This window comes from Hypanus sabinus, chromosome 4, assembly GCF_030144855.1.
Source record: "Hypanus sabinus isolate sHypSab1 chromosome 4, sHypSab1.hap1, whole genome shotgun sequence".
NCBI lineage: Eukaryota > Metazoa > Chordata > Chondrichthyes > Myliobatiformes > Dasyatidae > Hypanus > Hypanus sabinus.
The window spans coordinates 98154711-98180793 of record NC_082709.1 but is presented as its reverse complement, the minus strand read 5'-3'; the positions used below and the strand labels follow the sequence as shown (position 1 = coordinate 98180793).

At 43.7% G+C, this 26083-nt stretch overlaps 2 protein-coding genes across 2 annotated transcripts in view; one reads left to right on the top strand and one right to left on the bottom strand.

The window, feature by feature from the left end:
- Nucleotides 1–14931, bottom strand: part of LOC132393015 (phosphorylase b kinase regulatory subunit alpha, liver isoform-like) — a 221448-nt gene extending 206517 nt beyond the window's left edge. Inside the window, exons 1-3 of the mRNA XM_059967706.1 lie at nt 14604–14931; nt 14047–14391; nt 4761–4919 (exon numbers count right to left, since the gene is read on the bottom strand). Of these exons, the coding sequence (XP_059823689.1) occupies nt 4761–4919; nt 14047–14124 (237 nt within the window). The 5' untranslated portion in view covers nt 14125–14391; nt 14604–14931. The remainder of the gene's footprint in view (nt 1–4760; nt 4920–14046; nt 14392–14603) is intronic.
- A 15-nt stretch (nt 14932–14946) lies between these two features.
- Nucleotides 14947–26083, top strand: part of LOC132393017 (lysosome membrane protein 2-like) — a 525473-nt gene continuing 514336 nt past the window's right edge. The window contains exon 1 of the mRNA XM_059967708.1: nt 14947–15067. Coding sequence (XP_059823691.1) covers nt 15011–15067 — 57 coding nt within the window. The 5' untranslated portion in view covers nt 14947–15010. The remainder of the gene's footprint in view (nt 15068–26083) is intronic.

Below are 26083 nucleotides of genomic sequence, written 5' to 3'. Positions count from 1 at the left end.
TTGTTGTCCTTGCAATGTATTTGTCGGCCTGCACTGCACTCTCTGTCACAGTAAATCTATATTCATCATTCTCTTGCTTTCCTTTTGAACCATCTCCAGGTCTTGTGTATGGAATGATTGGTCTCAATGGCACACTACATCTTTCTTCAAGAGGAATGAGGCTATAGAACAGGGGTTTCCAACCTGGTGTCCACAGGCCCCTCAGTTAATGGTAGGAGTCCATGTCATAAAGCAAGGATGGGAACCCCTGTTATAGAGGGAGTTGAGTTTTTGAGTTATAAAGTTTATATGCAAGAAGAGTAAGCAAATATAGGAGCTTGAGGGGTGACCTGTTCAGATACAAGATCATGAGGGGCATAAAGAGTGAAAGGGCTTAGTCTTTTTCCCAGGCAAACTGTACTAACAACAAAAGGAAACAAGAAAAAATTTGCAGATGCTGGAAATCTGAGCGACACACACAACAATGCTGGAGAAACTCAGCAGGCCAGACAGCATCTATGGAAAAGAGTACAGTTGACATTTCGGACTGAAATCCTTTGTCAGTCCTGCCAAAGGGCTTTGGCCTGTAAAGTTGACTATACTCTTTTCCTAGATATTGCCTGGTCTGCTGAGTTCCTCCAGCATTTTGTGTGTTGCATAACAACAATAGGACATAGCTTTATGTCAGGCAAGAGATTTAAAAGGGACATCTGGGGCAGTTTCTTTATACCAAGGGTGATGTATATTTGGAGTGAGCTGACAGAAATTATGGTTGAGGCAAGCGCATTACAAAATTTTAAAGCCATCTGAGAGAGTACAAGGGTAGATGTTAGAATGCTTGGGTGGATGTTCCAAACTCACTGGGCTACACAGACAGCATGGGCAGGTTTGGCTTAAGGGCATGTTATTGCAAAGCATGAAAAGATGGCTGTAGTGACCAATCCCGGTCCAAGCATACTTCATGTCCTTATTCATGTAATCATTCATACTTCATGTCCTTATGATTGCAAGACACTGCTGGATATCAAGAACATCAAATACTGCAGGTCTACACCGTCAGTGAGTTGCTCAATAGAGATGGAGCTGGATTATTGCATACCTTTGTGTTGTCACCCGAGCTGGTGGTGTACCATTGCCAGGCAGTGCACCTTCCAACAAATGGAGGGAATGATTGTCTTGGACATTTCATGTGATCACAAGACCTTGTTGGGCATTGGTAATGTAGAATACTACAAGTTCAGTTTACTGGGGAGAATGACGGAGGGGAAATGGTTGTGACACGGTCTCGGCCCACCTGCCATGGGGTTGTCTGTTGCAGCAGGTCCAGGAGAGGAGACAGAGGTGGTATTGGAGAGCGGAGACCTCTGGGTGCACTGGAATCTGCACTAGGTTGGGGGCTGGCCTCTCCACTGTTCAATCAGCACTCCAAAGTGGTATTTCCTCAGTGGAAGAACAAGCTGGAGTAGGACAACATCCCATGTACTATCTGTCTACAGGCCGTGCCACTTAGGCTGTAGTTTTTGTGACTCTTTTCTGCTATCATGACCATGTGTGCTGTTGGTGATGTGTATTGCACCTTGTGGAACACTTCAGTTTTTCTATATTCATGTATCATTGAATGAGAATTAACTTTATCTTTGATTCTATGAGCTTAGAATTGTGATTACCAGCAGGGGTGGTTACATGCCCTAAAGAGGCGTTAGGGGAAATAGAGGTCGTCGGGGAGCTTTGGTAGGGGTGCAGTAAGTGGCATCCTAACTTGAGACATAAGACCCGACTGACCGTTAGTAGAGCAGGCACTTCCAAAAAAGGATGAGGCACTGGATCATAGGAAGAACCATAGCTCTGCAGGCAGCAAGCATTCGTCGTCACAATGTGTCTGAAACTCGGCAATCACATCCGAACTTATCAACCTAACAGATATTATTGGGGATGCATAAATTAGCAACCAGGGTGCCCACCAGTTCTCCCGACTCGTGGCATGGAACGAGTTCATGCAATTTAAGAGTAGGTAAGTACACCCTCTCAACTTTCTGTACAGATCTATGGAAAACAAGTTGAGCAACAAGTTGGCCAGAACCAAGTGGCAAAACAGACCCAATCAGTGAACTGCCAATCCCAAGGATTTCTTGAGATGTTCAAAGCAACCTAATCACAGGACAATTTACAATGACCAATTAACCTACCAACTGGACTGTGGGAGGAAACAAAGCCCCAGTGGGGATGAGGTAGTGACTGGACAATCTGTGTCAATGATGCTGAAGGGCAGGAGTACCAGCCAGGAGTGGTAAACTCTCACCATTCATTCAAAATAATTTACCCAAAAGAAGATGCGACCTTTCCCACAATTCCTGGAGAAGCCTTCCTAATATCATTTCATCTTGGGTTGGTCATTCATTCTTCAATATAATGGCAGGAAATAGCTTTAAATTGCAGAGCAAATTAACTAATTTTAATTGGACAACCCATCCTCCAAAACTGATACAAAAAATCAATGTTTTTCCTGGCAAAAATAAGAAGGTGGCATCCATCAAGGGCCCTCACCATCCATACCCTCTTCTCATCACTCGATCAGGGAGGAGTTACAGGAGCCTGAAGACACACTCAATACTTTAAAAACACCTTCTTCACCTCTGCCATCAGATTTCTGGATGCTCCATGAACTGTTCCTCCTTCACACTATTTACCTTTATTGCAGCTAATGGAAATCTGTTATGCCTGCACTGTGCTACCGCCGCAAATCAAATATCAGTGACAATAAACCTGACTCTGATTATAGATGTTCATAACTGCAATAGATGTAACCAAGGGTCTAAAGTTTGAATTGTTTACTTCCCACATTAACAATGTACTTCAATGCAAGAAGTTTCATAGGAAAAGCAGGTGAGCCCAGGGCATGAATCAACACCTGGAATTACAGAGCTGATTACAAAGTATTTGGAAGTTTTCACGTTTTGGTGTTTTACAACATTGAATCATAGTGGATTTAATTTGTTTTTTTTTGACACTGATCAACAGAAAAAGATTCTTTTGTGTCAAAGTGAAAACAGATCTCTACAAAGTGATCAAGATTAATTACAAATAAAAAAAATGAATTGCGTAAGTATTCACTCCTTTAATATAACACACCAGATGATCACTGGTGCAGCCAATTGGTTTTAGAAGTCACATAATTAGTTAAATGGACATCACTTCTGTACAGTCAAGGTGTTTCAATTGATTGTAGTAAAAATACACCCGGATCTGGAAGGTCCAAAAGCTGGACAGTCAGTATCCTGGCAAAAACCTACACCATGGAGTCAAGAGTAGTAGTTAGGAGATTGATACAAGAACAGTTCCAAGTCACTGAATATCCCTTGGAGTACAGTTAAATCAATCATCAAAAAATGGAAGGAATACAACATAGCTGTAAATTGCCTGAGCAGGCCATTCTTAAAAACTGAGTGACCATGAAAGAAGGGGACTAGTGAGGAAGGCCACCAAGAGACCTATGACAACTGTGGAGGAGTTACAAACTTCTGTGTTGAAATGACTGCACGTACAATGACTGTTGCCTGGATGCTTCACATGTTGCAGCTTTATGGGAGAGGGGCAAAGATAAAGCCACTGTTGAAATATTCTCATGTGAAATCTCGGCTTCAGTTTGCCAGAAGTTTCTATGATTTGATGAAACAAAAACTGAGTTTTGGCCATCTGACTAAACACCAGACATCATCAAAAACACAACATCCCTACCGTGAAGCATGGTGGTGGCTGCATCACGCTGCGGGGATGCGTCACGGCATCACGCTGCGGGGATGCGTCACGGCATCACGCTGCGGGGATGCGTCACGGCATCACGCTGCGGGGATGCGTCACGGCATCACGCTGCGGGGATGCGTCACGGCATCACGCTGCGGGGATGCGTCACGGCATCACGCTGCGGGGATGCGTCACGGCATCACGCTGCGGGGATGCGTCACGGCATCACGCTGCGGGGATGCGTCACGGCATCACGCTGTGGGGATGCTTCACTGCAGCAGGCCCTGGAAGGCATGAAAGCAGAGGGTAAAATGAAGCAAAATACAGTGTATTCCTGGTAGAGAACTGCGACTTGGGAGTAGATTTGTCTTCCAGCAAGACAATGACACCAAACATAAAGTTAAAGCTATACAGGAATGGCTTAAAAACAGTTAATGTCCTGGAGTGGCCAAGTCAGAGTCCAGACCACAATCCAATTGAGGATTTGTGGCTGGACTTGAAAAGGTCTGTTCACTCAGGATCCCTGTGCAATCCGACAGAGCTTGAGCAGTTTTGTAAAGAAGAATGGGTGAAAAATTGCAGTCCAGAGCAGATGTTAAAAGCTGATTGAGACCTATCCACACAGATGCAAAGCTGTAATTGCTGCCACAGGTAAGTCTACTAAATACAGACTTGAAGGGGGTGAATAATTATGCAATCTATTATATTTAATAATTGTAACAAATTTACACTCATTTATAGAAATTTGTTTTCACTTTTACATGAGTCTTTTCTGTTGATCAGTTTCAAAAAAGTCAAATTAAATCTACTGATTCAATGTTGCCAAACAATAAAATGTGAAAATTTCCATGGAGGGGGTGAATTCTTTTTATAGGAATTGTATCCGCTATGAAAGGCATTCAATAAAACCATGCTACCTGAAGCCATGAATCTATTGGTATGAGGTTTAGAGAGGAAATAAATGATGTAGCTTGCTGATGATGTGAATGATGTGTATTCCTGTTTCTTTCATTAATATTTCCTTTCTCACCACAACTGACCTGCTCGAGTTCATAAGCTTTGGCCTTATCTTCATCTCGGTCAGCATTCTTGCGGTAGGCTAATCCCAGGCCCCAGATAGCCAGAATACTGTACACGTTGTCTCTCACCCAGGCATCCTTCTGATCCACACTCGCTGGCAACAGTCCCGTGACTGGGTTCTGAAAATATCAAGATGTTAATTAAAATGGCTACATTAAAAATAATCTATTTCAATAGATTCACCTTAACATGGTCAATTATTAAACATCGGACAGTATGTGCACAGTTTAAGTTATGGGAAGGCTCCAGATTGTTCCAGAGACATCAGTTTGAAACACAGTAACCAGGCAACAGGGAGTTTAAACTCAAAAAAAAAATCAGATATTCATTCAGGAAAAGTGCATCAGAGTAAGGAACCATACATAAAGACATTTAAATTAAGTCCTGCTATCTCGACCAACTCTAATCGATGTGCACCTCAAGATTCACTGATGTGATTGACCCTCAACACTTCCGTACCCCATGAGATGGGCAACAAATGGGTGGACATTCTGAACAACAGCCACATCCAACAAATGTTTTAAAATGCCCATTTTTATCAATCGCCATAGAGAGGATCCCATCCAGATGCAGTAGGGCTTGCTATGGTAACTGCTCTACTCAGAACTGCAAGATACTGCAGAAAGTTGTGGAGACACGAGAGACTGTTGATGCTGGGAATCTGGAGTGACACCTCAGCAGGTTAGGCAGTGTCTATGGAGTGAAATGAACTGTTGGCATTTTGGGCAGAGACTAATTTTCTGTGAGTTATGGCCATCACAGAAACCAACCTCCCCTCTCTGGATTCTGTTACCACTTCTCGCTGCCTCAGTAAAGCAGCCAACATCACCAAACACTCCATTTATTCCAGATATTTTCAACTTCTCCCCCTTCCTAATGGGCAAAAGATATAAAAGCCTGAAAGTAAGTACTATTGGACTCGAACAGCTTCTACAAGATCATTGAACAGTCGCCTAGTACAATAACATAGATTCTTGACCTCAATGGTCTTGCATTTTGTCTTCCGCTCTACACTGTCTATATCTGCAACACTATATTCCGCACTCTTATTCTCGTAGACCCTCAAAGTGCTGTTGTAAAATTATTTGAATGGATAGCATACAAAATAGTTTTCACTGTGTCCTGCTATCAATTTATTAATAGATTTGATAGCACCTTAACTACAATTCTCATACCTACCTGCACAACACTCTGCAAAGACAACACTATATTCTTCATCCTACTCCTGATGTACCTATGATCTGTCTAGGTGGCATGTGGGCAAAGTTTCCCAACTGTACCTCGGCAAATATTAAAATAATAAACCAATACAGCCCAATATCTGTGAGAGCAATCTAATTCCACTCTCTCCTCAGAGCCCTGCAAACTCTAACTCTGTACTTTCGGCACAGCCAGCAGCATTGCCCCAGATACTGCATGCCAGATCCTGACTAGTTACTGTGTATTAAACTTTTCCTCAGCTCGCTTTGGTTGTTTTTAACCAGCTACCTTTTAACTAATAGGAATAGTTTCTCTATTTACTCTCTCTGGACCCTTTGTGATTTTAAAATCCTCTATCACACTCCTTCACAATTTTCTTGGTACCAGTGGGAACAGTGCCAGCTTGCTCAATCTCTCTATGCAACTCAAGTCCCTCAGCACTGGGATCATTTAGTAAATCTCTTCTGCACCCTCACTCAACCCTTCATATCTCTCCTACAGTGCAAAGGCAGGGATTGGACACTATACCCCAGCAAATCAATATTTTACAAAAGTTCATCACTTCCTTGCTCGTGTACTAGACACAGGAGACAGAATCTTTTTCACAGGGTAAAATTGTCAAATACTAGAGGATATGCATTTAAAGTGAGAGAGGGAAAATTTAAAGGAGATCTTTGGGGCAAGTTTTTGTTTTACATCGTCCTAAATGACTACAAAGGGAGTGATGGAAACAGGTTCAATAGTGGTGTTTAAGAGGCTGTTTGATAGGCATGTGAAAATGTATATAGATGGATGGATATAGATTGTGTGCAGGAAGAGATTTAGTTAAACTTGGCATCATGTTTGGCACAGATATCTTCACTGAAAGGCCTGTTGCTTTATTGTCTATTTCTCAATCCCAGAATGTCATAAACTTTTTTTTTAAGCAACTTTCTCGAGCTGTCCTTTCCCTGCAAGCACATGCACCTCTCTGTCCCTCGACTGCTTGAGCTTTCCACTTTATCAGTTTTCCAAAATAAAATGTCCCACTTTCTGTGCAACACTGCCAGCTGCCCATCCAATCCAGCAGTCTGACAATAGCTCCTGGTCTTTCAATGTCCTCCTCAGTATTGATATCTTCCCAGGCTTTGTGCCATTTGCAAATCTGGAAATTGTACTGTCTACATTAACATCCACAAAGAAAAACAGTGTGCTCAGACCAAACCTCGAGGAATACTTCCCTCCTGTCTGATAAACAACCTTTCACTACTGTTTCCAAAGCTTGGCCAATTTTCTACCACAGTCTCTTCTAGTACACAGGATTCTATAAGATATAGGAGCAGAAGTAGGCCATTCGGCCCATCGCTAACAAGCCAATTTGAGGCCTGTTGGAGTTTAATATACAAAATGCTCCCTGTATTGATCCCTGCGAAACCTCATCAAAAAAATTTTTCATCTTTCTAAGCAACAAGTCAATGCTGGCTTTTTCTAATCAATTCACATTTGTCCAGGGTAATACCAATTCAGTAACTGATATAAATTTCGATAATTTTCCTGATTGAGCCTAAACTGAATAGCCTATCATTGCTGGGTTCAAGAACAATATCCCAGTTCTCAGGTACTAGTGTCAGATCTGCAAATGTTTGGAAGGTTATAGTTGGGGGTCTGTGCAAATTCCATTTATACATCCCCGGCACTTGATCTTCCTTTGAGACTCCAGCACAATCTTCCTTGGTGCCATGCCCTCTGCCCCATAAATCAACTTAATTGCTGATTCACCCTACCACTCTCCTGGTGATTCTGCAGAATACTCTTGGATCCCTGTTTTCATTTTGCATCCAATCTCTCCTCAAGTACACCTTACCTATGGTATTTCCTTTTCTTACCTCTCAGCTGAACTTTGTGCAATGCACCCTTCTCTCACTCCTATTACCACTGTGCAACTTGCTTTCTCCACTTTCTCTCTTGCACTGTCATTCTAGGGGTTCTGAGTCAGAATTGGACAGCATGGAAACAGGCCCCTATCTACACCACATATCGAGCTCACATGGAACAGTACCGCACAGGCCCAGGCCCTATGCCCACAATGGCTGTGGCAAGCTAATGATAAATGTTTATGCAAGATCCACATTTCCTCATTCCCTGCAAATTTATTCCCACCTGGACAGAAAAGACACATACTGTTCATAGACTTCAGTTCAGCATTCAACACAATCATCCCTCAGAAACTGATTGGAAAGCTGAGCCTACTGGGCCTGAACGCCTCTCTCTGCAACTGGATCCTAGACTTCCTGACTGGGAGACCTCAGTCAGTCCGGATTGGAGGCAGCATCTCCAACACCATCACACTGAGCACAGGGCCCCCCAGGGCTGTGTGCTCAGTCCACTGCTGTTCACTCTGCTGACCCACGACTGTGCTGCAACACACAGCTCGAACCACATCATCAAGTTCGCCGATGACACGACCGTGGTGGGTCTCATCAGCAAGAACAATGAGTCAGCTTACAGAGAGGAGGTGCAGGAGCTAACAGACTGGTGCAGAGCCAACAACCTGTCTCTTAATGTGAACAAAACAAAGGAGATGGTTGTTGAGCTCAGGAGGGCACAGAGCGACCACTCCCCGCTGAACATCGACGGCTCCTTGGTAGAGATCGTTAAGAGCACCAGATTCCTTGGTGTTCACCCGGTGGAGAATCTCACCTGGTCCCTCAACAAGCTCCATAGCAAAGAAAGCCCAGCAGCATCTCTACTTTCTGCGAAGGCCGAGGAAAGTCCATCTCCCACCCCCCATCCTCATCACATTCTACAGGGGTTGTATTGAGAGCATCCTGAGCAGCTGCATCACTGCCTGGTTCGGAAATTGCACCATCTCGGATCGCAAGACCCTGCAGCAGATAGTGAGGTCAGCTGAGAAGATCATCAAGGTCTCTCTTCCCGCCATCACGGACATTTACACTACACACTGCATCCACAAGCAAACAGCATTATGAAGGACCCCATGCACCCCTCATACAAACTCTTCTCCCCCCCTGCCATCTGGGAAAAGGCAACAAAGCATTTGGGCTCTCACAGCCAGACTATGTAACAGTTTCTTCCCCCAGGCTATCAGACTCTCAACACCCACAGCCTGGACTGACTCCTTGCCCTATTGTCCTGTTTATTATTTATTGTAATGCCTGCACTTTGTGCACTTTATGCACTCCTGGGTAGGTCTGCAGTCTAGTGTAGTTGTTTTTTTTTCTGTGTCATTCTTTTACGTACTTCAGTCTAGTTTTTGTACTGGGTCATGTAACACCATAGTCCTGAAAAAACGTCTCATTTTTACTATGTACTGTACCAGCAGTTATGGTCAAAATGATAATAAAAGTGACTTGCCTTGATATTACTGTACCTCTCAAACACTACTGTCATATGTGCTTCTAGTCTATCTTGGCCTTTCAATGTTCGCTGATTTCAATGAGAACCCCCCTCATTCTACATCAAATATAACCACAACATGATTACCCCTATCTTCACCCTCTTGATTGTACCTGGACTGGAGCTGAAACATTTACACTTTCAACTTCTCCCTTGCACTGTTCAATTACAACTTTACCTGCTGAACTTTGATTACAACTGAACCCAGCCTGAACTGTTCCCATTCCCACTAAAGCTAATGCTTTTTCAATTGACTGATGTTATATTAGACATTACTCATACATTTTCGATAATGAACTAGACAGTAAAAGGCTATGATCATGCTCCAGTCACCCCACTCCACATTCCCTGGCTCCAGACAAGATGTGGTGTACACATGGACAGTACACGCCATGTCCCCTTCAAACAGCAAGGCTGGAATAAGCAAATCATCGAGCAGCATCAGCAGCTGTTAGACACACCAGCTATAGTCAGAAAAGATCCCATTCCTGGGGCAGGATTTCCAATCCTGATCTGTGGTTCAGGGTCCTGAAGGCAGTTACTCCTGTTCCTAAAAAGTGACAAATAGCAGTCTTGAATAAATTATTATTTTTTTACAAAGAACAATGCTAAAAAAATCTTCACTTGTTCTGGGTTTCATTAGATGTCTTCAGAATCCTATTGCTTTAGGATGGCACATGGAGTTTATTATCCTCAGTAAACAGCCGGTTGCAAGGGTCTGTAAATCCATTCAGGTATGATCTCTTCTGTAGGCCCAGTCTTGTATCATATTGTGGTGCAGCTGACTCACAGCAGCAGAGATTCTATCTTTGACTTCCAGTGCTGTCTGTGTGGAGTTTGAATGTTCTCCTGGTGTCTGTGAAAGCTTCCCCAGGTGTTCCAGTTTCCTCCAACAGCCCAAAGACAGGTGGGTTGGTCACTGTAAATTGTCCCTATCAGGTTAGGGAGGGATTAAAATCTGGGGTGGAGGGGGTGATGAGAACAGTTTAGTGTAAATGTATGGCTGAAGGTGGGCCGAAGGATCTATTTTCGTGATGCATCTCTCTTAATAAATTCACCTCCATTTTGGAGATTGTTTCTTAGTAGAATGAAGCCTGGGGATGCAGTGAATGACTCTGAAAGCTGAATTGATACACTCATGTTAACTTCATTGTTAACTCCAGCTCATCCAATCTTCCATCAGTGGTACAACACTCCAGTCCTGGTAACATCTTGGTGAATCTCCTCTCCACACTCTCCAGTGGGATTTATAGAGTCTCCAATTGGATTTATAGAGTCACAGAGTCAGGCTACACAAGAACAGACCCTTCATTCCATATCAATCACATTTTATTCACCCCATATTCCCATCAACTCCCCCCTCACCTGGGTCGCTGATGATGCAATGTGTGACAAGAACAGCCTAATTTGTGAATGCACCAACTCCGTTTACATTTCCATCATAACTGCCCTGCTCTTTTAATCCTTGTATTGACTAGTTCAAGGAAGCAGTCTCTTATGCCTTTTGATCACATCTCCTTCCTCACTGCAGCTCTAACGTTGATGTAAAACCAGCCTCACGTGGCTTCCTGCCTAAAGTCAATTATTTATTCTGTGCCACACAACTCTGATCTGCATTTTACACAACCCCTCAGCACTGCAAACTTTAGTCCCAGAACAATCCAATTTTAATGTACACAGTCAGGGGACAAGCCTAGATTTCAGCTCCCCAGAAATATAATAGCCTTCCAGTAAACCTTCCTCCCACTGCAAGCCCAGTTGGAGGTTCTTAAAGGGGCCCTACATCTCTACTGGGATCACTGCTCAGAAATGCTGCAGTACAGTCGAAGAGTCTGCACCTGTAGCTGACTCAGCAACTCAGAACCTGCTCACAGAAGCAGACCCTACAGCCCGCCAACTCATCCGTGCAGACTGCATCCCATCTCCCCACATTTGGCCCATAATCCTCTATCAAAGATATTGCCATGGATAGCAGATTGGCAGGAGGCAAAGAGTAGGAATAAAGGAGGCCTTTCCTGGTTGGCTGCAGATGACAAGTGGTGTTCCACAGGTTCAGTATTGGAGTGAGCTGCTTCACAGATAAGACCATAAGACATAGGAGCAGAATTGGGCCATTTAGCCCATCGAGTCTGCTCTGTCATTCCATCATGGCTGAACCTGGGTCCCATTTAACCCCATACACCTGCCCTCTCACCATACCCCTTGATGCCTGACCAATCAGGAATCTCATTTTCGCATTGAATAAACCCATGGACTTTGGCCTACACCGCAGTCTGTGGCACTCTGCTTAAAAAAAAATTCTCCTTACTTCTGTTCTAAAAGGTCTTCCCTCAATTTTTGAGGCTGTGCCCTCTAGTTCTGGATAGTCCCACCAGAGGAAACACCCTCTCCACATCCACCTTACCTAGTCTTTTCAACATTCGGTAGGTTTCAATGAGATTGCCAAGCATTCTTCTAAATTCCAGCGAGTTCAGGCCCAGAACTGCTGAACACTCCTAGTATGTTAACACCTTCATTCCCAGAGTCATCCTCCTGAACCTCCTCTGGACCCTCTCCAATGACAGCACATCCTTTCTGAGATACAGGGCCCAAAACTGTTGACAATACTAAAGGCTCATCATTATGCCTTTATTTTTATATTCTATTTTTCTTGAAATAAATGCCAACATTGCATTTGCCTTCTTTACTACAGACGCAACCTGTGAATTAACATTCTGGGAGTCTTGCACAAGGACTCCCAAGTCCCTCTACACATCTGATGTTTGAACCTTCTCCCCACTTAGATAATAGTACCAAAATGCATTATCATACATTTCCCAACAATGTATTCTATCTACCACTTTTTTGCCCATTCTTCCAATTTGTCAAAGTCCCGTTGCAATCGTATTGCTTCCTCAACACTACCTACCCCTCCACCAATCTTCCTGTCATCCGCAAACTTTGCCACAAAGCCATCAATTCCGCTATCTAAATCATGACAAACAATGTGAAAAGTAGCAGTCCCAATACCGACCCCTGAAGAACCCCAGAAAAGGCCCCTTTTTATTCCCACTCGCTGCCTCCTGCCTGTCAGCCCTTCTTCTATCTATGCCAGTATATTTCCTGTAACACCATAGAATTTTATCTTGTTAAGCAGCCTCATGTGAGGCACCTTATCAAATGCCTTCTGAAAATCCAAGTAAATCTTCTTCGTCCACACTGTGGTTACTTCCTCGAAGTATTCTAACAGATTTATCAGGAAAGATTACCTTTTACAGAAACCATGCTGACATTGACTTAATTTATCATTAGTCACCAAGTATTCCAAAACCTTGTCCTTTATTTTATAGACTCCAACACTTTCCCAACCACTGATGTTAGGCTAACTGGCCTATAATTTCCTTTCTTTTGCCTTCCTCCCTTCTTAAAGAGTGGAGTGACATTTGCAATCTCCCAGTCCTCTGGGGCCATGCCAGAAGCAAGTGATTCTTAAAAGATCATGACCAATGCAGCCATTATCTCTTCAGCAACCTCTTTCAGGACTCTGGAATGTTGTCCATCTGGTCCAGGTGACTTGTCCACCTTAAGACCTTTGACTTTCTCCTCACACCTCACACTTTCTCCTTTGTAATCGCAATGGCACTCACTCCTGCTCGCTGACCCTCACGGAGTTCTGAAACACTGCTAGTGACTTCCACGGTAAAGACTGAATATATTAAGTTCATCTCCCATTTCTTGTCCCCATGACTACCTCACCTGTATCTAAGAGCCCATGGTATTTACAGGAAAGGTACTAGCATAGATTGGCTGACTGGCAGGAGGCAAAGAGTGGGAATGAAGGGGTTTTTTTCTGGTTGGCTACCAGTGACTAGTGTTCTGCAGGGGCCAGTATTTGGACTGCTTCTTTTCACATTAATGTGCCAATGATTTCGATGATGGAGTTGATCAAAGATAGGTGGTGCAGCAGATAATTTTGAGGATGCAGGGAGTCTGCAGGACTTAGATTGGGAGGATGATGAAAGGGAAGTGTATGGTCATACACTTTGAGGGAAGGAATAAAGTTGTAGACTATATTCTAAATGGAGAGACAATTCAAAAAAATCAGAGGTGCAAAGGCACTGGAGAGTTCTTGTGCAGGATTCCCTAAAGGGTTAACTTGCTGCTGGAGCCAGTAGTGCAACATTTTACAATGTTACATTTATTCTGTGCATGTGTAAATTATGCATAATTTGTTAATTTGTTTGTCCTCATCGCGTAATTCAGTGTTACTACTGCAAAAAGCTCATCTTCAAGCATTTATACCCTGTGTATATTGTGACAACCATAAACTTCAGCTGGAATCACATTGTTTCAAACACTAACAATTTCTGTGAGCCCTTTGAATTTTTATCCAGAACCAGGAAGTTGCATGCATTTTCCTCCTCAGAGCTGACTTCTCCCAGTGTTAGCTCAAACATCGCTTCACGTCCTCCTTCCCAGCTCCCCCTGATAGCCCTGCATATCACACGTTGTGCAAGGATGCCCTTGCTGCTTAATAGCATCGTCTGAGCAGATTACAACCGCGTGCAATGAGGACAGAGGCGACAGGAATGACCTCTCAGACTGGATTTAAATCACTTTGCGGTCAAACTCTTACTGCTTCAACAATTATCAACATAAACAGTCTCCCACCTGATGGCATAGAATGGTCCTCTGCACCAACCTCGCATACCCATCCAGCCGAACGCCAGAGTTACTTCTGCTCCTCATGGTGATCAGCTGACCAGTGATCAGCTAAATGTGGTCGGTCGCGCCTACTATTGATTGGCGGTATCCAGTTGACCAGCAGTAAGCAGTATAGATGAGTGATGCTCGTTATTGACCAGCAGAAACTGATGGTAACCAACAGCACTTTTAGGCCAGTGATGCCTAATATTGAGCAGTAATAACCAGTCTAATTCAGCGATGTCTTCTGTCGACCAGCCAGAACAATGGGGCATCCATAAGTCTCGCTGCCAAACTCTAACCAGTGTAACCCTATCGGCATAAAAAAGTTCAATCTTATCCGATGTAATAGGATAACCCCGCACTGAAATTAAGATAGAGAAAGAACGATAGAGATAAAGAAAGAGAGCGCGGAGAGAAACGGTAGGCAGGCACTCACGCACAAAGACCTTCGCAGGCGTACACACACACAGATCTCCCTCTCCCTCTCCCTCACTCACACAGAGAGATAGGCACAAACGCACCCTCGGAAGGAGACACGCACACAAACAACCACAATCACTCCAAAAGACGAGTGGGAGGAGCCGAAGCCGGAGCCCGGGCTTCCCGCTTTCGCTGTCTATGTGGCCGTGGAGTGGGCCTGCCCGATCCGCCGCTCTTCCTTCCTCCACTCTAAGCCACTCGCCGGCAATGGGCAGGTCAGACTGCGCTCTCACCAGCAGCGGTATGTCTCCGACCGCCCGATGTGGGGGAAGCGGCCTTCCTTCCACACTCCTCGGTGGAGCTGCGTGCGGACAATGACCCGGAGAACGCGCACCCACAGCCAGTCTGGGCACAACATGCAGGAGACGGCTGCAATGGAGACGAAACGCTGCAAGTTATCAGTTTCCGTCATATAGCGCAGTAGCAGGCCTTTCGGCCCAACTCCCTCATGCTGACCGATCTGAACTACTCCCATTTACCTGCAGTTTACACATATCCCGACCAGGTGTCTTTTAAAGTCGTTATTGTACTTGCCTCAACCACTTGCTCTGGCAAATCCTACCTGAAGAAGTTGCCTTTCAGATCCCTTTTAAATCGTTTACTTCTCAACCTAAACCCATGCCCTCTATTGTTTGACTCCCTCTCCCTAGGAAAAAAAAGACTCTGCTTTTAGTTTCTATGCTGCCCATGATTTTATACACCTCTTTAAGTTCACCCCTTGGTCTCCTACAGTGCAATGTATAAGGTCCCAGACTGCACAACCCCTCCCTCTAACTCAGGCTAGCAACATTCTCATAAATCTTCTCTGTACTTTTTCCAGTGTTGTCATGTTCTGGTTTACATTCAGATTTCCAGCGCCTTTTTTTTATTTGATGTTCATGTATTGGCACCAAGGTGAGATCAAACTCAGATTTCACCTTGAATTCAATGATACTAGTACCTGATCAAGGAATGATCAAGGAATCATTCAAAGTACTAGATCAAAGTTGATTGGAAGGGGACACTAGCAGGGATGATGGTAAAACACTGGAGTTTTGGGGGGGGGGCAATTTGGAAGCTACAGGATAGATTAAGAAGTATTCGAAAGGCAGGCTGACAAGGGAAGTCAAAGACAATATAAAAGCAAAGGGCATGTAATATAGCAAAAAATGGTGAGAAGTTAGAAAATTGGGAAGCTTTTAACAACCAATAGAAGGCAACTAAAAAACCAAAAAGAGAGAAAAGATGAAATATGAAAGTAAACTAGCCAATAATATCAAAGAGAATACCAATTTTTTTTCAGATTATATAAAGAGCAAAGGAGAGATGAGAGTGGATATTAGACTGCTTGAGAGATAGTAATAGAGGACAAAGAAATGGTGGACGAACTTAATAAGTTTCTTGTGTCAGTCTTCATTGGGGAAGACACTAGCAGTATACCAGAAAATTGAGAGTGTTGGGGGCAGAAGTAAGTATAGTTGCTATTACTCAGAAGAAAGTGCTTAAGAAGCTGAGAGATCTGAAGGTACGATAGATATTTCACTTGGTCCAGATGGATTACACCCCAGGGTTCTGAAAGAGGTGGCTGAAAGGATTGTGAAGACATAGGTAATGATCTTTCAAGAATCACTAGATTCTGGAATGGTTCCAAGGGATTGAAAAGTTGAAAATGTCACATCACTCCTTCAGAAGGGAGGAAGGCAGAAGAGAAGAAACTATAGGCCAGTTAGTCTGACCTCAGTGGCAGGGAAGATGTTGGAGTCCATTTTTAAGGATGAGGTTACAGGGTACACTACTTGGAAGCACATGATAACATAGGCCAAAGTCAGTATGGTTTCCTTAAGGGGGAATCTTGCCTGACAAATCTGTTGGAATTCTTTGAGGAAATAACAAGTAGGATAGACAAAGGAGAATCTGTGGATGTTGTGTACTTGGATTTTCAGAAGGCCTTTGACAAGCTGCCTTAATGAGGCTGCTCAACAAGCTGAGAGCCCATTGAATTAGAGGAACTATACTAGCATGGATAGAAGTTTGGCTGACTGGCAGGAGGCAAAGAGTTAGGCTAAAAAGGGCCTATTTTGGCTGGCTGCCAGTCATTCCACAACAGCTGATATTGGGACTGCTTCTTGTCACTTTATATGACAACAATTTGGATGACAGAATTGATGGCTTTGTGACAAAATTTGCAGATGATGCATAGACAGGTGGAGAGGTAGGTATTGTTGAGGAAGCGGAGTTTTCAGAAGGGCTTGGACGGACTGGAAGAATGCGCAGATAGAATATATTGCAGGAATGCGTATGGTCATGCACTTTGATAGAAGGAATAAAGGTGCCGACTACTCTATAAGTGGGGAGAAAATTCAAAAATCAGAGATGGGAGTTCTAATGCAGAATTCCCTAAAGATTAACTTGCAGGTTGAGTCTGGGGTAAGGAAGGCAAATCCAATGTTACCATTAATTTCAAGAGGACAAAAATTTAAGAGCTAGGAAGTGATGCTGATGTTTTAAAAGGCATTGGTCAAACTGCACTTGGAGTATTGTGAGCAGTTTTGGGCTCCTTATCTGAGTAAAGAAGTGATGGCATTGGGGAGGGTCCAGAGGAGGTTCACGAGAATGATTCCAGGAATAAAAGGGTTAATGTATTAGAAATGTTTGATGGCTCCAGGACTGCACTCGCTGGAGTTTAAAAAAACTGAGGGAGGATCTCATTGAAACCTATTGAATATTGAAAGACAGAGTGGATGTGGAAGGAATGTTTCCTATAGTGGGGGAGTCTAAAACAAGAGTGCACAGCCTCAGAGTAGAGAGCCATCCACTTAGAACAGAGATGAGGAATTTCTTTAGCCAGCAGGTGGTAAATCTGTGGAATTAATTGCTATTGACAGCTGTGAAGGCCAAGTCATTGAGTATATTTAAAGCAGAGGTTGATAGTTAGGGCATTATGGGGAGAAGGAAGGTTGAGAGGGATAATAAATCACCCTTGATGGAATGGCAGAGCAGACTCAATGCACTGAGTGGCCTAATTCTGCTTCTATTTTTATTTATTTATGAGATACAACATGAAAACAGGCCCTCCCATCCCACAAGTCTGCACAGCCTAGTAACATCCATGTTAACAATTTACATTCTAATCCACACATATCTGGAATGTGAGAGCTAGCCAGAGCACCCAGAGAAAAGCCATGCAGTCACAGGGAGAATGCACAAACTCCTTACAGACAGCAATGTGATGAAACCTGCTGTTGAGAGTGGTTTCAACTAATATGGCAGGGGGATGGGAACCGGTATGATAGAGCTGAGGATGAGCCAGCAGGTTTACAAGTAGATGATGGGTGTAACATGAATGTAAGGAAGGACAAGTCAATGATAGGGTACAAATGCAGAGCAAAGGGTTAAATTGTACCACAAAGGCAACATTCAAAAGGGCAAAGAATGTAGGACTGAAGGTGCTGTATTTAAATGTGCATAGCATTCAGAACAAGGTGGACAAACTCGCGGCACCATTTGAGATTTGTCAGTATGCCATTGTGAATATCACTGAGTCATGACTGAAAGAAGGCCATTGTTGGGAGCTTAACATCAAAGGATATACTTTGTATTGAAAGGACAGGCGGGAAGGCATAGGCAGTGGTGTGGCTTTGTTGGTAAGAGATGGAATTACATCTTTAGAAAGAGGTGACATAGGGTCAGAGAATGTCGAATCTTTGTGTGTGAAGTGAAGGGTAAAAAAAACTATTATGGGAATCATATATAGTAGCCAAAATGTGGAGGTGAGATTACAAAGGGAGCTGGAAAAGGCATGTAATAAGGGTAATTACACAATTGTAATGGATGACTTCAATATGCAAAGGAATTGGGAAAATCAGGTTGGTGTTGGATTGCAAGAGAGAGAATTTGTTGAATACCTACAAAATGGCTTTTTAGAGCAGCTTGTGCTTGAGTCTACTCGGGGAAAGGCCATCTGAGATTGGGTGCTGTGTAATAACCCATATCTTATCAGGGAGCTTAATGTAAAGGGACCCTTAGGAGCCAATGATCATAAAATGACTGAATTCATACTGCAATTTGAGAGGGAGAAGTATCGCAATGGAATAAAGGGAATTAGAGATGGTGAGAGAGGAGCTTGCCCTGGTGGGTTGGAGGAGGATAATGGCAGGAATGACGATAGAGCAGAGGTGGTGGAAGTTTCTGGAAATAGTTCACAAGGCGCAGGATAGATAGGTCCCACGGAAGAAGTTCTCAAATGGCAGGGCGAGGCAACCATGGCTAACAAGGGAAATTAAGGACTGCATAAAAGCCATGGAAAGGTTGCAAAGTAAATGGATGATTGAGAAGTTTTTAAAATCCAACCAAAGGCAACTAAAAAAAGCTATAAGGAAGGAAAAGATGAAATATGAGGACAAACTAGCCAATAATATAAAGCAAGAAACCCAAAATTTGTTTCAGTTATATAAAGAGTAAAGGGAAGGTGAGAGTTGATATTGGACCACTGGAAAATGATGCTGGTGAGTTGGTAATGGGAGACAAAGAAATGGCAGATGCACTGAATTGGAACTTTGTATCTGTCTTCACTGTGGAAGAGACCACCAGTGTGCCAGAGGTCCATGAGTGTCAGGGAGTAGGACAAAGCTATTACAAAGGACATTGCTATTACAAGGTAAACTCAAAGGTCTTAAGGTGGATGTCACCTGGACCAGATGGACTCCATCTCAGAGTCCTGAGAGAGGTTGCTGAAGAGATAACTGATGCATTGGTCATGATCTTTCAAGAATCAATTGATTTTGGCATGATCCCAGAGGACTGGAAGGTTGCAAATGTCACTCCACTCTTTAAGAAGGGAGGGGGGCAAAAGAAAGGAAATAATAGGCTAGTTAGCCTAATCTCAGTGGCTAGGAAAGTGTTAGAGTCTATTATTAAGGATGAGGTTCGGGGTACTTGGAGACTAATGATAAAATAAGTCAAAGTCAGCATGCTTTCTGTAAAGGGAAATCTTGCCAGACAAATCTGTTAAAGTTCTTTGAGAAATAACAAGCTGGGTTGACAAAGGAGAAGCAGTGGATGTCACTTACTTGGATTTTCAGAAGGCATTTGATAAGGTGCCACACATGAGGCTGCTTACCAAGATAAAATCCCATGGCATTACAGGAAAGATACTGGCATGGATACAGGAATGTCTGACAAGGCAGTTGACAGTGAGTGGGAATAATGGACGCCTTTTCTTTTTGGCTGCCAGTGACTAGTGTTCCTCGGGGCTCAGTATTGGGACAGCTACTTTTCGCATTGTTTGTCAGTGATTTGGATAATGAAATTGTTGGCTTCATGGCAATGTTTGTGGATGATACAAAGATAGGCAGAGAGGTAGATAGTGCTGATGAAGCAATTGCAGTGGAACTTTGACAAATTGGAAGAATGGGCAAAAAGTGGCAGATGGAATACAATGTTGGGAAATGTGTGGTAATGCATTTTGGTAAAAGGAACAGTAGTGTGGACTATTATCTAAATGGGGAGAAGGTTCAAACATCAAATGTGCAGAGGGACTGAGGCGTCCTGGTGCAAGACTACCAGAAGGTTAATGTACAGGTTGAGTCTGTGGTAAAGAAGGAAAATGCAATGTTGGCATTTATTTCAAGGGGAGTGGAATATAAAACCAAGGAGATAGTAAAACCAAGGAGCCTTCACAAGACACTAGTCAGGCCACACTTGGAGTATTGTCAACAGTTTTGGGCTCCTTATCTCAGAAAGCATGTGTTATCATTGGAGAGGGTCTAGAGTAGGTTCATGAGAATGATTCTGGAAATAAAGGGGTTAACATATGAGGAGCATTTGGCAGCTTTGGGCCTGTACTCACTGGAATTTAGAAGAATGCATGGGAATCTCATTGAAACTTACTGAATGTTGTAAGGACCCAATAGAGTGGATGTGGAGAGGATGTTTCTGAAGGTAGGGACATCCGGAAATGGAGGGCACAGCCTCAACACTGAAGTATGAACTTTTAAAACAGAGATAAGGATGAATTTTTTTAGCCAGAGAGTAGTGAATCTACCACAGACTGTGATGGAGGCCAAGTCTGAGGGTATACTTACGGCAGAAGTTGATTGTTTCCTGATTGGTCAGGCTACCAAAGGATATAGTGTGAAGGCAAGCGTACGGGCTTGAGTGGGATCTGGGATCGGCCATGATGGAATGGCGGAGCAGACTCGATGGGCTGAATGGTCTAAATCTGCTCCTATGTCTTATGGTCTTATAATGTGAGTCACTTTGATATGGACATCGTGGACAATGTAATTCACTCGATATAGTTAATAGCTTAGTTCACTTCCATTTTGATATAGTTGATAATGTAGTTCCCACTCAAACACACTGGAAAGAGCGAGAATACCAAAACCTGACAGCCAATATTCCACATCCAGAAGGAGCATTTTGCCAGTCACTGGAATAGGACATTGAGACATGTATCTGTACCTACAATTAACAGGGGTATAGAATGATAGGACAATGGGACGTGTACCTGTACCTACAATTAACAGGGGTATAGAATGATAGGACAATGGGACGTGTACCTCTACCTGCAATTAACAAGGGTGTAGAATGATAGATACTAGAGAGTACCCCTGTGGCTGTCCCCCTTAACAATAAGTACTCCTGTTTGAGTACTGTAGGGGTGGACAGCCTGCCTGGGGGTAGCAACAGTGGTCACGCCTCTGGCACAGAGTCTGGCCCTGTGGCTCAGAAGGGAGAGGGAAAGGAAGAGGACGGCAGCAGTGACAGGGGACTCTATAGTTAGTGGGTCAGACAGGAAAGAAACGCAGATGGTAGTTTGTCTCCCAGGTGCCAGGATCTGGGATGCTTCTGGTATCCTGAAGTGGGAAGGTGAACAGCCAGAGGTTGTGGTACATATTGGTACCAATGACATAGGCAGCAAAAGGGAAGAGGTCCTGAAAACAGACTACAGGGAGTTAGGAAGGAAGTTGAGAAGCAGGACCTCAAAGGTAGTAATCTCGGGATTACTGCCTGTGCCACACGACAGTAATAGAGTGAGGTGGCTGAGGGATTGGAGCGGGGGCAGGGATTCAGATTTCTGGATCATTGGGACCTCTTTTGGGGCAGGTGTGACATGTACAAAAAGGACGGGTTGCACTTGAATCCAAGGGTGACCAATATCCTGGCAGTGAGGTTTGCTAAGGCTATTGGGGAGAATTTAAACTAGAATTGCTGGGGGCTGGGAACTGAATTGAAGAGACGGAGGAAAGGGAGGTTGGCTCACAAATAGAGAAAGCTTGGAGACAGTACAAGAGGGAGGATAGGCAGGTGATAGTGAGGGGATGAGCTCAGACTGATGGTTTGAAATGTGTCTTATTTTAATGCTAGGAGTATTACAAACAAAGTAGATGAGCTTAGAGTGTGGGTCAGTACTTGGAGCTATGATGTTGTGGCCATTACAGAGACTTGGATGGTTCAGGAGCAGGAATGGTTACTTCGAGTGCCAGGCTTTAGATGTTTCAGAAAGGACAGGGAGGGAGGCAAAAGAGGTGGGGGCGTGGCACTGCTGATCAGAGATAGTGTGGGGGCTGCAGAAAAGGAGGAAGTCATGGAGGGGTTGTCTACTGAGTCTCTGTGGATGGAGGTTAGGAATAGGAAGGGATAAATAACTCTACTGGGTGTTTTTCATAGACCACCCAAGAGTAACAGGGATATCGAGGAGCAGATAGGGAGGCAGATTCTGGAATGGATAATAATAACAGGGTTGTTGTGGTGAGAGATTTTAATGTCCCAAATATTGATTGGCATCTCCCTAGACCACTTTACCACTGAAAGAGCCATATGGACCCGTTTCCCACAGAAAAGAAAACACTGGGAGCCACAAAACCCGTTTGACATTTAAAATGAAATAACACTGCATACAAAGTTTTTTTTTGCCTTTATGCTATGTATAAACAAACTATAATGTGTTGCATGAAATTGATGAACTCCTGCAGAGAAAACGAAATTACATTTCAGCATGCAACAAAAACATTTTGAACTCCGAAAAAAAGACGTTGGGTTGAAGGTTACTCCATAGTTAGCCTACCTTGGATCGAAAAATTGAAAGAAATCGCGCACTGGCGGGTGTCAGGCATTGGCAGTGGTGACATATTAATAGCGATAAAAAAACACGTTGTAGCGGTGTGCTAAATGCAGCGCTAAAATAACGACACGGAGTCGGTAAACTACAGTCAAAGATAACTTTCTTCGAACTAAACAGCCTTGCTTTAAAGCCTCCCTCAACCCGCACCCCCCCCCCCCCGTGGGCGCGGATGCTCCAAAAGACACGTACTCACAAACCCCCGTAGGCTATCTCCCTTAGCCGGAACGCTAGCTAATTGTGAGCCGGTTCGGATGTGCCAGGAAATGGGGTCGCCACAAAGTTTTATTTAGATTGTACAAGATCACCATAATCTTCAAATTTCAAATTACATTTCAAAAACTAACAAACTAACATAAAATACATTTTAATTAAATACTCATCATTTATTTTTCAAAGACACGGGGAGCCGCAGCACAGAGATGAAAGATCCGCATGCGGCTCCGGAGCCGCGGGTTGCCGACCTCTGCCCTAGACCAAGGGGTTTAGATGGGATGGAGTTTGTTATGTGTGTTCAGGAAGGTTTACTGACACAATATGTAAATAAGCCTCAGGTGTCAGATCTCTCAGTGGGAGAGCATTTTGGAGATAGTGATTACAATTCTATCTCTTTTACCATAGCATTGGAGAGGGATAGGAACAGATGAGTTAGGAAAGCGTTTAATTGGAGTAAGGGGAAATATGAAGCTATCAGAGCAGGAACTTGGCAGCATAAATTGGGAGCAGATGATCTCAGGGAAATGTACGGCAGAAATGTGGCAAATGTTCAGGGAATATTTGCATGGCGTTCTGCATAGGTACATTCCAATGAGACAGAAAGGATGGTAGGGTACAGGAACTGTGGTGTAAAAAGGCTGTTGAAAATCTAGTTAAGAAGAAAAGAAGAGCTTACGAAAGGTTCAAAAAACTAGGTAATGATAGAGAGCTAGAAGATCATAAGGCTAGCAGGAAGGAGCTTAATTAAGAGAGCCGGCAGGGGCCATGAGAAGACCTTGGCAAACAGGATTAAGGAAAACCCCAAGGAATTCTGCAAGTATGTGAAGAGCAAGAGGAGAAGACGTGAGAGAATAGGACCAATCAAGTGAGACAGTGGGGTAAGTGTGCATGGAACCAAAGGAGACAGCTGAAGTACTGTGCGTAAAGAATACTTTGCTTCCGTATTCACTATGGAAAAAGAACTCAGTGATTGTAGGGATGACTGACAGTGGATAGAAAAGCTTCAGCATATAGACATTAAGAAAGAAGATGTGCTGGAGCTTTTGGAAAACATCAAGTTGGATAAGTTGCCAGGACCGGATGAGGTGGACCCTGGGCTACTGTGGGAGGCGAGGGAAGAGATTGCTGAGCCTTTGGCAATAATCTTCAAATCATCAATGGTGACGGGAGAGGTTCCAGAGGATTGGAGGGTTGCAGATGTTGGTCCCTTATTCAAGAAAAGGAGTAGAGATAGCCCAGAAATTGTAGACCAGTGAGTCTTACCTCAGTGGTTGGTAAGTTGATGGAAAAGATTCTGAGAGGCAGGATTTATGAACATTTGGAGAGGCATGATATGATTAGGAATAATCAGCATAGCTTTGTCAAAGGCCAGTCATGCCTTACGAGATTAATAATTTTTTGAGATTGTGACTAAACATATTGATGAAGATAGAGCAGTAGATGTAGTGTATATGGATTTCAGCAAGGAATTTAATAAGGTACCCCATGAAAGGCTTATTGAGAAAGTAAGGAGGAATGGGATCCAAGGGGACATTGTTTTGTGGATCCAGAACTGGCTTGCCCACAGAAGGCAAAGAGTGGTTGTAGACGGGTCATATTCTGCATGGAGGTCTGTCACCAGTGGAGTGCCTCAGGGATCTGTTCTGGGACCCTTCCTCTTTGTGATTTTTATAAATGACCTGGATGAAGAAGTAGAGGGATGGGTTAGTAAGTTTGCTGATGACACAAAGGTTGGAGGTGTTGTGGATAGTGTGGAGGGCTGTCAGAGGTTACAGCAGGACATTAATAGGATGCAAAACTCGGCTGAGGTGGCAGATAGAGTTCAACCCAGATAATTGTGAAGTGGTTCATTTTGATAGGTCAAATATGATGGCAAAATATAGTATTAATGGTAAAACTCCTGATAATGTGGAGGATCATTGGGATCTTGGGATCCATAGGACACTAAAAGCAGCTGCGCAGGTTGATTCTGTGGTTAAGAAGGTGTACAGTGTTGTATTGGCCTTCATCAATCGTGGAATTGAATTTAGGAGCCGAGAGGTAATGTTGCAGCTATATAGGACCCTGGTCAGACCCCACTTGGAGTACTGTGCTCAGTTCTGGTCACCTCACTTTAGGAAGGATGTGGAAGCCATAGAAAGGGTGCAGAGGAGATTTACAAGAACGTTGCCTGGATTGGGGAGCATGCCTTATGAGAATAGGTTGAGTGAACTGGGCCTTTTCTCCCTGGAGTGCGGAGGATGAGAGGTGACCTGATAGAGATGTATAAGATGATGAGAGGCATTGATCATGTGGATAGTCAGAGGGTTTTTCCCAGGGCTGAAATAGTTGCCACAAGAGGGCACAGGTTTAAGGTGCTGGGGAGTAGGTACAGAGGAGATGTCAGGGGTAAGTTTTTTACTCACAGAGTGGTGAGTGTGTGGAATGGGCTGCAGGCAACGGTGGTGGAGGCAGATACAATAGGGCCTTTTAAGAGACTTTTAGATAGGTACATGGAGCTTAGAAAAGTAGAGGGCTATAGGTAAGCCTAGTAATTTCTAAGGTAGGGACATGTTCGGCACAACTTTGTGGGCCAAAGGTCCTGTATTGTGGTGTAGGTTTTCTATGTTCTATGTTCTACCGATAGCCCTCTATTATCTAAGCTCCATGTACCCATCTCGGAGTCTCTTAAAAGACCCTGTCTGATCCACCTCCTTCACTATTGCCAGCAGCTTATTCTATGCACTCACCACTCTCTGCGTAAAAAACTTACCCCTGACATCCCCTATGTACCGGCTTCCAAGCACCTTAAAACTGTGCCCTCTCATGTTAGCCATTTCAGTCCTGGGAAAAAGCCTCTGACTATCCACACAATCAATGCCTCTCATCATCTTGTACACCTCTATCAGGCCGGAGCTTGTTTTAGGGCTTATTATAACAGGGCTCATTACAACAGGAGGCAACAGACTAAGAGCGAGTAGGATGGAGAATTAAATAGGCAAGCACGACTTCCAGTTAGGCACAAGGCAAGATGGCAGCACTGCACCGTGCTGACTTATAACCCTCCTTTTTCACATTCTTTAGGGCTCATAGACAGTCTTAATACGAGGTTGAGTGCGAGAAAGATCTAACTAAAGGATGACCTCAAAAAAAGATTCAAACTCAACCAAGAAACAAGATACCAGCGGACGACAGCAAGCTAGTGATTCATCTGAGGACATAGCT